At 46.0% G+C, this 11646-nt stretch overlaps 1 protein-coding gene across 2 annotated transcripts in view; it reads left to right on the forward strand.

The window, feature by feature from the left end:
* The first annotated feature begins 8950 nt into the window (after window positions 1-8950).
* The window catches only part of Nphs2 (NPHS2, podocin), a 20818-nt gene continuing 18122 nt past the window's right edge, over window positions 8951-11646 (forward strand). For both annotated transcript variants that reach the window (XM_005363906.3, XM_013352501.2), the window contains exons 1-2: window positions 8951-9260; window positions 11328-11431. In XM_005363906.3, coding sequence (XP_005363963.1) covers window positions 8951-9260; window positions 11328-11431 — 414 coding nt within the window. The remainder of the gene's footprint in view (window positions 9261-11327; window positions 11432-11646) is intronic.

The raw sequence follows: 11646 nt of genomic DNA on the forward strand, positions 1-11646 counted from the left end.
TTAATCCTAGCACTCAGGAGGCAGGGGCAGGCGGATCTCTGTGAGTTCAAGGCCAGCCTGGTCTACTGGAGATAGTTCCAGGACAGCCAGGGCCGTTACGCAGAGAAACCATGTCTCAAAAAAAACTAAAGAAAAAAATGGATATAAATATTGCAACATTTCCAGACAAGTCTTTTTTTTTTTATTTTGGTTTTTCGAGACAGGGTTTCTCTGTGGTTTTGGAGCCTGTCCTGGAACTAGCTCTTGTAGACCAGGCTGGTCTCGAACTCACAGAGATCCGCCTGCCTCTGCCTCCCGAGTGCTGGGATTAAAGGCGTGCGCCACCATCGCCCGGCTTCCAGACAAGTCTTAGAAGGAACATATCTTCATATTTTAAGGGCCCATCAAGTCCTCAGAATAACAAAAATATCTCTTCTTAGACAAAGCCTAGGAGAAAAAGAATCGAGATTTTAGGTAGAAACAGCTGTAAGAAAATGGAAATTAGACTGCTTACAGCTATAAGTCAATGGAAACTAGACTGCCATTCAAGCAAAAATCTACCCACTTTTACCTTGGCTAATCAACATTAAGAATGAAACTAAAATGTTTTCATAAAAGATTCAGAAAATAACTCACTGAATGACTCCTAAAATGATCAATGAATGAAGATGGATGCTTAAAAGAAATCCCACACTAGCTCAGAATTGAGTATAATAGACGGTTATTTATTTAGGGGCACACTCACAGATTACAGTCCTCTGCTCGAACAGGGAACAGCAACCGAATCCCACAGCTGGAAGAGAGGCCAGATGTGTGCTTTACATCAGCATTTATAGTATAAGAGGCCATGCCCAAGAGGGTGGGTAACTTAAAGGCTGCTGGCTGTAGGAATTCCTGCAGCAACCTCCCCCTTTTGTTTAAATAAAGTTCTAAGCCTAATACAAAATTATAACAATAAGAACAAATATCAGGTATAAAAATTAGAATTACAACAGCATAAACAATATCAAGCAAGAAACGTGATAAATGTTTCAATAATTATCCTATTCTAAGGAGTTTACATCTTGTATAATAAATAACTTGGCCAAGTCACAAGAGGAAAGTAACAACTATCTAGCCTTCAACCCCGTCAAAGACCCAAGAAGGGAAATAATACTACTTGAGTAATCAGGAAGAGCAATCAAGCAACTCCAAAAATGTGCAACAAATGTCAGAGACAACTGGCTACCTAGGCAATCACCCAAAGTCTTATTTGCAACATTGGAGCAATCAACTTTGGCTAAGGCCTAGAGTAACTGACAGACCATTTTCAGAGGCAGGAAAAATTTCAAAACCATCTTACCCTGTCTTGGCAAGATTTGACAGTCTTTTTTCTTGTATCCTGCTTGTCCTGTCCAGACATCGTGCATTTTGTCAGTGGTCGATGCATGAGCAGTTCCTTGCCCAAAGGCCAGTTTTGCCAAGAAGAAAACAAGCTCCAAGTGGCGTGTCTTTGGTGCTCAACACTCTCCTGGGAATAGACGGGTGCTGCCAGGAGCAATCATGTCTCACGTCAACAGAATCCTAAGTTATTTAAGTGCCATATTCTCCAGCTCTCTGAAGATTACCTATCTATGTAGAATACAATCTTTGTATCTAAAGAACCTGATTAGCATAACTATAAGTATGACTATTGACCTATAATTCTTAATACCTATATAACTTAAAGACTAGGACTTCATATTAGAATATTAAACAATCTTTAAACAACCGTGAAACAAATGAGGACAATGACCTCAAAATGTAAACAATGTATAATTTAAGTTTGTATCAATATACAAGAATATATACCAATGTAAATAATAGCTCACAAGTATTTACTCCATTACTCACTATTATTATTATTAGTTCACACTAATCTATTATCCCATCCAATTTCTCCCATTTTTTTCCAAAGAGATCCCTGAGCTTACATAATTTTCCCCCAACCACCCCTAAGTGATGTCCCTAACCCTGAGGACAAACTTTGTTGGGAGAGGGGACATTGTCTTCTAGAATTACTTCCAGTTGTCTTGGGGGAGACTGGGTGCTGGAACAGCAGGCACACTCGGGAACCTTCTCCTAGGTAGTAGTTGCACGGGTCCCTCAGGTCCTGCCACCTGCACTGCATCTTGGGTGTGCAGAGCCAGAGACCACTGCCTCCTTGAAAAGCTCTGCTCCAGCCACCTTCTGGCCTGAGCCTTGCTTGCTCTGGGTCCAGACTAGTGCAGGGAGCGGAGCGGGAAAGAAGGCTCGCCACTCTGGAACCAAGGAAGGGGCCGAGCTCCCTCTGCTCTTCAGACCAACAGTCTTCAGCAAACAATCATTTAGGGTACTACTTCCTGCAGTTAGTTGGGTGAAGCATCGTTTGGGGTATTCACAGTGACACTTCAGAGGGTTTCGGTGAATCAAACCACATTAGCCCGGAATGAATCCACAGGTTCTCACCCTCTGTGGAGACAAGAAGAACCTCTTTTCCAAGCAACAAATCCTTATATCCACATCCCAGAGTCAAGATACCTTTCTCTGCAGTTCCCAGAATCAAATGTCTTTCTTCAGTCAAGAACAGAAAAGACAACACAGTAACACACCATCCTTTTGTGACTTATAATCTGTCTACACTCTCTCTCTTTAAAGACTTGCTCAAACACACATAACACACATACCCATCTTTAATCCACCCTCACCATTCCAGAGGGCAATCTCCCTGAGGGCCTCCATTTCAAAACTCCACTGGTTCCATTCCTGTGCTCTACTGGCTACACTCTATGGGAACTAGGCTGAAAATTTAAAAACATACATACAGAGACAGAGACAGACAGACAGAATGGGCCACGGGGATATCCTTGAGACAAGAGTGTCAAGCATGCCTCTTTTCTATATAATTATGGGTGATTTCTCAGGGATCCATAGTTCCTGATCTTGCTGTACTACATGCTATATGGTACTATGCCTATAGTGCCCGTGCCACTACAGGTCAGTACGCTAGCTGGGAACTATGCCGGGGACTTAAAAACATACAAAGACACACAAACAGAGAGACAGAGACATGGGTCACTCTTGATACAAGAGTGCCAAATTTATTGTGCTCAGGGGAAGTTTATATAGGGCTTTGGCCACGCCCCAGCTCTCAGGGTCTTTCAGTGGCAGACTCCCCAGCCTGCCATCAAGGTCTCATGCTTAGAGGAGCTGCAGCCTGCTCAGAGCAGAGGGAAACAAGTAGTTTTGCTCAGAGCAGCTGCAAGCACAGGGAAAACAAGCAGCTCACAGGGAACTCAGGGTCCGGGGGTCCACAGCCCCCAATAGCTCCCAACAGTAACATCTGCAGTCAAGAGTGTAGAGAGAATTAAACACATGCAAGTCTAGTGATCAACTAAGTTTCTTTAATCTCACATGGTCCAGGGCTCAAGCCCAGAGGTTGGTGGCATTCACATTCAGGATGGGGCATGCCAGCTCAATTAGCCAAAGTGAGAATGTCTCCTACAGGAACACTGAGTCTCCCACAGGCATTCCCACAGGCCAACCTGATCTAGACACTCTTTCATTGATTCTCTACATGTTGAGCTGACAAACTAATCATAACAGTTAGCAAAACCAAAACGTGATTGAATTTTTAAAAGGTTACTGAAGGGAAGAGCTGGAAGACAGCATGGGCGGGATGCAGTTGCTTCATTGGAAAGAGCTATAGCTGGGAACAGCATGGGGACCACCTCACTGGGGTCCTTCCTTTATGACGATGCCTCTGCAGAACTCCAGGGATACTGCTTTCAATGTACCTTTTCCCACAACACTTTGTTCCCTATCACAAAAGTACCTTACTCCGTGACTGAATATGCCATTGTAGGAATTCTACCCACTGCTAAAATTGCTATTCCAACAATTCACCTGGCAACTAAGACTCATAACTAGATGATAAATTCAGTCCCACTATGCCTATGAAAGGTGAACCTGGACCAAGATGTCATTTATCGCCTAAGCCACATGACCTTAAGATAGTGACGGCCTACAATGAATATAATAATCAGTTTTGGAGCTGGCAAATAGTGGTCACTGAAAAGTTTGGGTATTTTCTCTTCCCTATAATATCCATAAGGGCTCTCGAGATCTTTGAGGAAAGCCTGAGATGAATGTTTGCCATGGCTTGATGGAGGAATGCCACTGGTTAATTAAATAAAGAAGCTGCTTGCCCTGATAGGTTAGAACGTAGATGGGAGGAGTGAACAGAGCAGAATGCTGGGAGGAAGAGGAAGTGAGCTCAGAGACTCGACAGCTCTCCTCTCAGGGGCAGACGCCTCAGAGAGACACGAGATGCTCCACTCCTGCGGGCAGAGGCGAGAGCTCTGCTCTCTGAGGCACACGCGATGAAGCTCCGACCCAGGATGGACGTAGGCTAGAATCTTCCCGGTAAGCGCACCTTGGGGTGCGACACATATGATTGGAAATGGGCTAGTCCAGGTGCGAGAGTTAGCCAAGAAAAGGGCTAAAGCTAAAGAGCCAAGCGGTGATTAAATGAACACAGTGTCCGTGTAATTATTTCGGGTAGAGCTAGCCATGTGGGCGGCCGGGTGCCGGGACGCAGCCCGCCGCTCCTATTACTACAATGGCTGAATAACCAAACTTTTCCTGGGGAGATGCAGCATACATCTACTCACCCCAGATAGGAAGCCCACGACAGACCAAAGTACAAACACCACCAAAGACCAGCTTGGTGAACCGAAGAGTTCTATTGGGGTTTCTTACAGAAATATGTGTGAGGGGTCACTTACAGAAGCAGGAGTGAGCTGGGCGGTGGTGGCGCACGCCTTTAATCCCAGCACTCGGGAGGCAGAGGCAGGCGGATCTCTGTGAGTTCGAGACCAGCCTGGTCTACAGAGCTAGTTCCAGGACAGGCTCCAAAGCCACAGAGAAACCCTGTCTCGAAAAACAAAAAACAAAACAAAACAGAAGCAGGAGTGACTCTAAGGACGGCTGCATAACCAAAGCCTATCCCAACATGAGTGACAGCTCGCAAAAGCTGGGAGCCTGGAACACACTGCACACTCTGCAGGCTGCTCAACAAGTTAGAGTGTCCTTTCCAAGGGACTCAGTTGGTCTAAACCTTTCGCAGGCAGCTTTGCTGGTTTCTGCTTCTTCCAGGAAGCTGCTCTGGTTTCAGGGTCTTCTTTGCAGCTTGGCTTAGTAAGATCAGAGAGGGATTTTCAACTTTTATTGATACTCTGGGGGGGGGGGGTCCTGACGAATCTGGTCAGTTTCAGGGACTTCCTGGAAGCTATATGGGTTTTTTACCTTTCTGTCTGAAGAGCTTCCCTTCAGGCTGGAGTGTTTCAATCTTGAAGGAATTAATTTTAAGGCTGTGGATCTGGAACCTGGAGTTGGTGCTCAAAATAGGGTAATAAGTCTTGTCTTTGTAGGATGTGGGAAGTCTTTGCTGTCGAAACATAGAGCCTGTGTTTTGCCAGTTTTTGTTGCTACACACACACACACACACACACACACACACACACACACACACACACACGAGTGTAATTGAGTTGTTTGAGGAGTTCATCTATCACCAGAGAACCAGAGAAATGTGCACGTCAGGCCTCCACTTGCTCCCCTCTGTCTGTTATGAAGACCATAGCCTACCTGTTGTCTGCTAATAACTGCCTCACCTGGTCTCCTCCCAGCACCGCTTCCAAGCTGGCAATAAATTTCAATTGCAGCTGCTCCTACAAGCATTCTTGCCTTGGGAAAGTCAGGAAAAGATAGGGAAGCTTTTTGACAGTGTTGGCAGCTGACCCCAGGGCTTCTGTGCCCGCTGGGCAAACACAGCACTGGGAGCTACAGTCTCAGCCTTAGCGGAGCATTTTAAGAGCATGGTGAAGGTGTGGTGATTTGGAAGGTCAGGAAGGAATCAATACATTATTCCTGCCACCCCCCCCCCTAGTCTTTTTGAACATTAAGGCCCAGTTTGGGCTGTTTGATACCAAATTCAAGTCTGTTGCCCTAGAAATGACTCCAAACCTTTGACTCCAGCTTGGACATCTTTTTTTTCAGCTTAGACATCTTAATCTACCATTTCACCACTACTAGAGAATGACTGTGTTCTAACCCCATTAAAAATGTCCTCAGCCCCAGTCCAGGCCTCTGCATTAGCCTCCCCATGTCTTTCTTCCAGGCATGTGTGTGTGTGTGTGTGTGTGTGTGTGTGTGTGGTCCCTTCCCCTTTATTCTATCCCCATAGCATCTGTTGGACCACGATTTTGCTCTTTGGCTATCCTTGTACAATTCTGCTTCCATCTCCTTATAGACTCCTATAACATAAAATTATGTTCTGATTTTTATCTTACATAGAGAGGGAGAGCAAGCTGAGGAGGGGGAAAAACTTCCCTTGACCTACATCCCTCTCTTGCGTCTCCTTCTCAGCCAACTCCTTGAATAAACAGTCCACATTAGATTTTTTTCTGCCTTTTCTTCCACTGTTCACCACTCAGTATAAAGCATCCTGTCTTTTAAAGGGACACGTTAAAAATGTAGAGCCTCAGGCTCTAACCCAGCTGCACCGAATCAAAAGAAGGAAGCTGATTTCAGCAGTGATGTAACGATCCCTGCTCTAGGAGGCGGGTCTGCCAGAGAGTACTGGTGGTGCCTGCCTTTAAATCTCAGAATTCAGGAGGCAGAGGCAGGAGGCTGTCTGGGTTCGAAGTCAGCCTGGTGTATAGCATGCGTTTCAGGACAGCCAGGGCTACACAGAGAAACCCTGTCTCAAAAAAACTAAAAATAAAAAATAAAATAAATAAAATAAAATTGCTCAGTTTAATAAATCTCCTCTTGTCCTTTGTTAAGTCCCATAACCTAAAGAAACTGCCAGGTACTTATATCGCTTTACATATAGATACAGAATATCATCTGGTCATCTTCCATCAGAAATATTTCCTAAATCTACACCATCCCCATCTCAAAGCCTTGGATCACTACCCTGGACACTGCTGTTCTCCCAGAGTTGGTCAATCTGACATCTGAAAATTGAAAAAAAAATTAACACATCTTCGTAGCTGCCAGGTCCCAAACGGTATTTGAACTTTTATCGGATGACAATAAATTCTATTTATGTTCCATGAAATAATCTGTATAGATATATGTTCACCCCTTCTTTTCTTTGAATATCAAATTTGAAGGCACTAAATGGGAGTAAGCATAACACCTTACAATCTTTCCGGCTCTTTCAATTTGCACTCAACAATGAGTTCCTCCTCCTTCTAGCTGCCCTATTTCTATAGATGTCAGTCTCACCAAAGAAGGAGTGAAGTATTCAAGTCTTATGACTATGTAGACTAGTGTCAACAAAGGCATGAGCAGCATTTTCAATTAAGAAGGAATCTGAAGGAAAAGACCAGCATCGTTGTAATCACAGAGGAGGCTGACCAACAGTGCTCACTGCTGACTCTGCTCTGCCTCCCCAACTCCTCCACCTCCAGAATGCTAAGTTGGCCGTTTTATCAGGGACCATGATGCATTTTTTTCCAGATACTTTCACCCATTCGTCACCCCAGCCAACTAGAAAATAGGTGTTTATATTGCTTTCAAAGTAAACAAGAAATTCATAGTGCTTTTTTCTCTGTGAATCAAAGGCAACTTCAGAATTTTTCTCACTGTGCTGTTCTAGGCAGGAAGTATTCAATGAGCCAGATTTTTGAAATATTTGCCCTCTCTTACAGCTTACAAGAATCATTGTCAAGGGTTGGGTAGGTGTTAAGCAGTTAAGTGCATGGCTGTTGTCCTAGAGGACCCAGGTTCGATTCCCGGCATCCACATGGCAGTACAGAGTTGTCTATAACTTCTGTTCCAGGGGATCTATTGCCCTTTTCTGGCCTCTACAGGTGTCAGGCATACCCAAGGTACACAGACATACATGCAATCAAAACATCTGTACATAAAATAATTTTTGAAATATTTCAAAAAATTAGGGTCAGGGTTTAGTTTAATTTCAAGTTACTTGGTTACTAAATATTTATTGTATTCCCGTGGCTATCTGAAACACATGAAAAAACCCAATAGTTTTCAAGGTTAATTTATTTCAAGTTCTCATTACTGGAGTTTTTTATTTGTTTATTTTGGTTTTTTGAGACTGAGTTTCTCTGTACAACCCTGGCTGTCCTGGAACTCACTCAGTAGACCAGACTGACCTCGAACTTGGAGAGTCACCCGCCTCTGCCTCCTAAGTGCTGAGATTAAAGTGCAGCTACTAAAATTTTCTAAATAAAAGTTTTTAAGAGGAAAAAAGGCATGTGTAAAATCAATATCAAACACTAAATAAATGAACATTTCTATCAACAGGGGCTAATTCTACTGGAGTAGAATTGTGAAGTTTGCTTTAAAAGTTATTTATACACACTTCCGTTTCAGAGAGAAACAATGGAATACAGACATCTATGCCCTGTCAAGTTCCCCAGAAAAAGGTAAGACAACTCCTGGTTTGCTACTAGAAGTTGTTTGGCCACTGAACTTTGAAACCCCCGAACTCCTGCCTTCAAGAAAGCATAGGAACAGGACCTAGGAGAGAAAAGAAAACCTTTGTAAACAGAAATTAAAGCAGACTCCCCTAGTACCCCGTGTCTTATTTCACACCAGTGTTAAACAGCAAAGCAGAACTACCTTCCCTTTCTAGTTCGCGGACCTGATCCTCGAAGCTGCCTGGTGCGGTGGCACCAGGGTTCTCCCACCCAGGTCCTCTGAGAGCATCCCGCCCTGTCTTGAGGATCCGCGAGCTCTGTCCAGACAGAGCTGTTGGGTTTAGTTGGGGGGGGGCGGGGGACGATGGCCACCCCGGCCCCGCCCCTCGCCCCTCCCTCCCGACCCCACGGTTCTACTTAGTTAGGGTCCTGGGGTCGCTCCCTAACGGCTCAGAAAGCTGAGGCTGCCGCTCTGCCAGCACCTGGCTCCGGGGCCGCGCCCTCCCTCCACGCTGAGAATGGACAGCAGGGCGCGGAGCTCTTCCAGAGAGGCCCACGGGCGAGGTGGCAGATCCTCTTCTAGGGAGGACAAGAGGGCGAAGGCCGGGAGGGGCAGCGGAGGTCGCACGCACCCGGATGCTGGGCGGAGCGCCGGGCGGACCGGGACCCGGGGAGAACCCCGAGTCCCCGCCGCCACCACCGCCACCACCGCCACCGCCGCCACCGCCACCGCCACCGCCACCATAGTGGACGTGGACGAGGTTCGGGGATCCGGTGAGGAGGGCACCGAAGTGGTGGTGCTGCTGGAGAGCGAGCGACCAGAGGAAGGTATGGAGGGCAGGTCCGACCAGAGGAAGGTGTGGAGAGAGAGAGATCAGACAAGTGGAGTGAGTTACCCCACTGTGGCAAAGTCAGACTGCGTCCAAGATTCCAGTGTCTGCAAAAAGAAAGGCGTGAGTTAAGGCTGTTACTCAGAGGCAGAGACCAAAGCGCATTAGTCAAAGTACAAATAGCAATATCAGCCAAATAGTTTGTCCCTTTTGCCCAATGGATGGGAGTTGGAAGAGAGAGTGATTCAGGGCTGGCCCAGTCAACATGCAAAGGAACTACGGTGGTGACATTTGTGGTCATGGAAGGACCTGTGGACACAATGTGGAGGCTCTGAGCAACAACCGTGGCTCTTCTCATCCTCGCCCAGCCTCCCCCACTCTGCCCAGGCAGCAGAGCCCAAAGAACCAAACCTGAGTTTAAATTTCAGCCTAGCCCCTTGCCAGCGGTGTAACCGCAGAAAGAGCGTTCTCTGTCAGCCATGTGGCCACAATGTATGTTCAAAGGGTAGATACGAGAATAAAGTAAGTCCTCCAATGCACCTTGCACAATGTCAGCTAAAAAAGAACACCACCATATTACGGGGGAGAATGCAAAGAAAGGGGTCCTTTTCACCTCCGTGGGTGCCACAACTCTTAGGGAGAAATGTATCTATCTACTTCTAGTCCTTTTCATAGCAAATTTAAGAAAAAAAATTATAGTCAAAGAATAGTGGATGTTTGACGAAATTAAGAAACAGCATGTTAGCCGGGCGATGGTGGCGCACGCCTTTAATCCCAGCACTCGGGAGGCAGAGGCAGGTGGATCTCTGTGAGTTCGAGACCAGCCTGGTCTACAGAGCTAGTTCCAGGACAGGCTCCAAAGCCACAGAGAAACCCTGTCTCGAAAAACCAAAAAAAAAAAAAAAAAAAAAAAAAAAAAACAGCATGTTACATTGCCGTCTGCTGGCATGTGGAGATTTAATGTTTCTAGTTACCAGCAGTGTGATATATGCTGGATCATAGAAAGCAACTATTTATGGAAGCCTCATGCAGTTGAGCTACAGTGTAAATGGACCATGCGTGTACTTTTTGCCTGATAACCCTTTGGTCCTTAGAAGTTGTTGGCTTCAATGCTATAAAAATGCAAGTTAGTTTGTGCCAGACCACAGAAGGGAAGGGGGCGAGGGAGGGTGTTCTGTTTGTGGAGTCCTTTCTATGTGACAGGTGCACGCTGGGTGTTTTGTTTTTGAATTATTTAGTTTCATACCATCACAGATGAGGGAAAATGCTTAGAGAAATTAAACAACTTGCTAGTATTGGGCAGAACTTTCTAGAAGAACAGAGTCAACAGGAGAGGGTGTAGTGGGTTGGCTTACATGATGGTCCGGGTAATGCTAGAAAGGCAGAGAAACAGGTTCCCATTCCAGACAGTGGGACACTTTAACTGCCACTGAAAGCCCTGAAAGCCAGCCGTTCTCTGGAGAGTCAGAGCCCCAGTTCCATAAAACCTGTGAACAGACACAGACTGATATGCCAAATAGGTGGTTTCCAAGGACTAAGAAACACCCTACTCCAGTAAAGGGACTCTAATGGGAAAATTTCAGACACAAAGGCAGGCAGTGCCAGGGACTTCTAGACACTTCACCCAGCGAAACCTGAGACATGTCGAGCATGAGCAGACATCTTTATGTGTGTGCCAGGCATGTTGGCTATAGCTCAGGAGCTGGCTCTTGTGGGATTGGAATTAATCGACATCCCATTGTATTGTGAGGGAACTGGGCTTTAAAGAGATTCTGTGCTCTGCTTAAAGGTCATCAATGGACATGAAATGATGGAACCAACTGCCCCCACCAGCCTGCTGACCCCCGAGATTCCCTGCCTGTCCAGAAGTTTATCCCACCTTCCACAGCCCGCACAATCCATCACACAGACAGTACCCCAGCCCTGGGAACTCTGATCATTCTGATATCTGGCTCATACCAGTTTCTCCAGACATATCTCCAAACTGTTCCGACTCCAGTGCTAGCACTAGACTATAAATACTGCTCAGTAAATATGGCGATGATTGATATCATTGTTTTCCTAGGTATCAAGCCCTCTGGGTTCGGGGCCTGTGAGTGGCTGCTTGTCCTCGCCTCCCTGTTCTTCATCACCCTAACTTTCCCTTTCTCCATCTGGTTCTGCATAAAGGTGAGTGTTGACATGACCCAAGAGGTCTTCTGTTGTCTCTCATAGGCCAACTAGGCCACTCTCAGTGCTTGATGCCCTCCTACCTTCCAGAAGAGCGCTGCTTCCTTCAAAACCTGGCTCAGGCCGGGCGATGGTGGCGCATGCCTTTAATCCCAGCACTCGGGAGGCAGAGGCAGGTGGATCTCTGTGAGTTCGAGACCAGCCTGGTCTACAGA

The sequence above is a fragment of the Microtus ochrogaster genome (genome assembly GCF_000317375.1).
Source record: "Microtus ochrogaster isolate Prairie Vole_2 chromosome 6 unlocalized genomic scaffold, MicOch1.0 chr6_random_2, whole genome shotgun sequence".
Taxonomy (NCBI): domain Eukaryota; kingdom Metazoa; phylum Chordata; class Mammalia; order Rodentia; family Cricetidae; genus Microtus; species Microtus ochrogaster.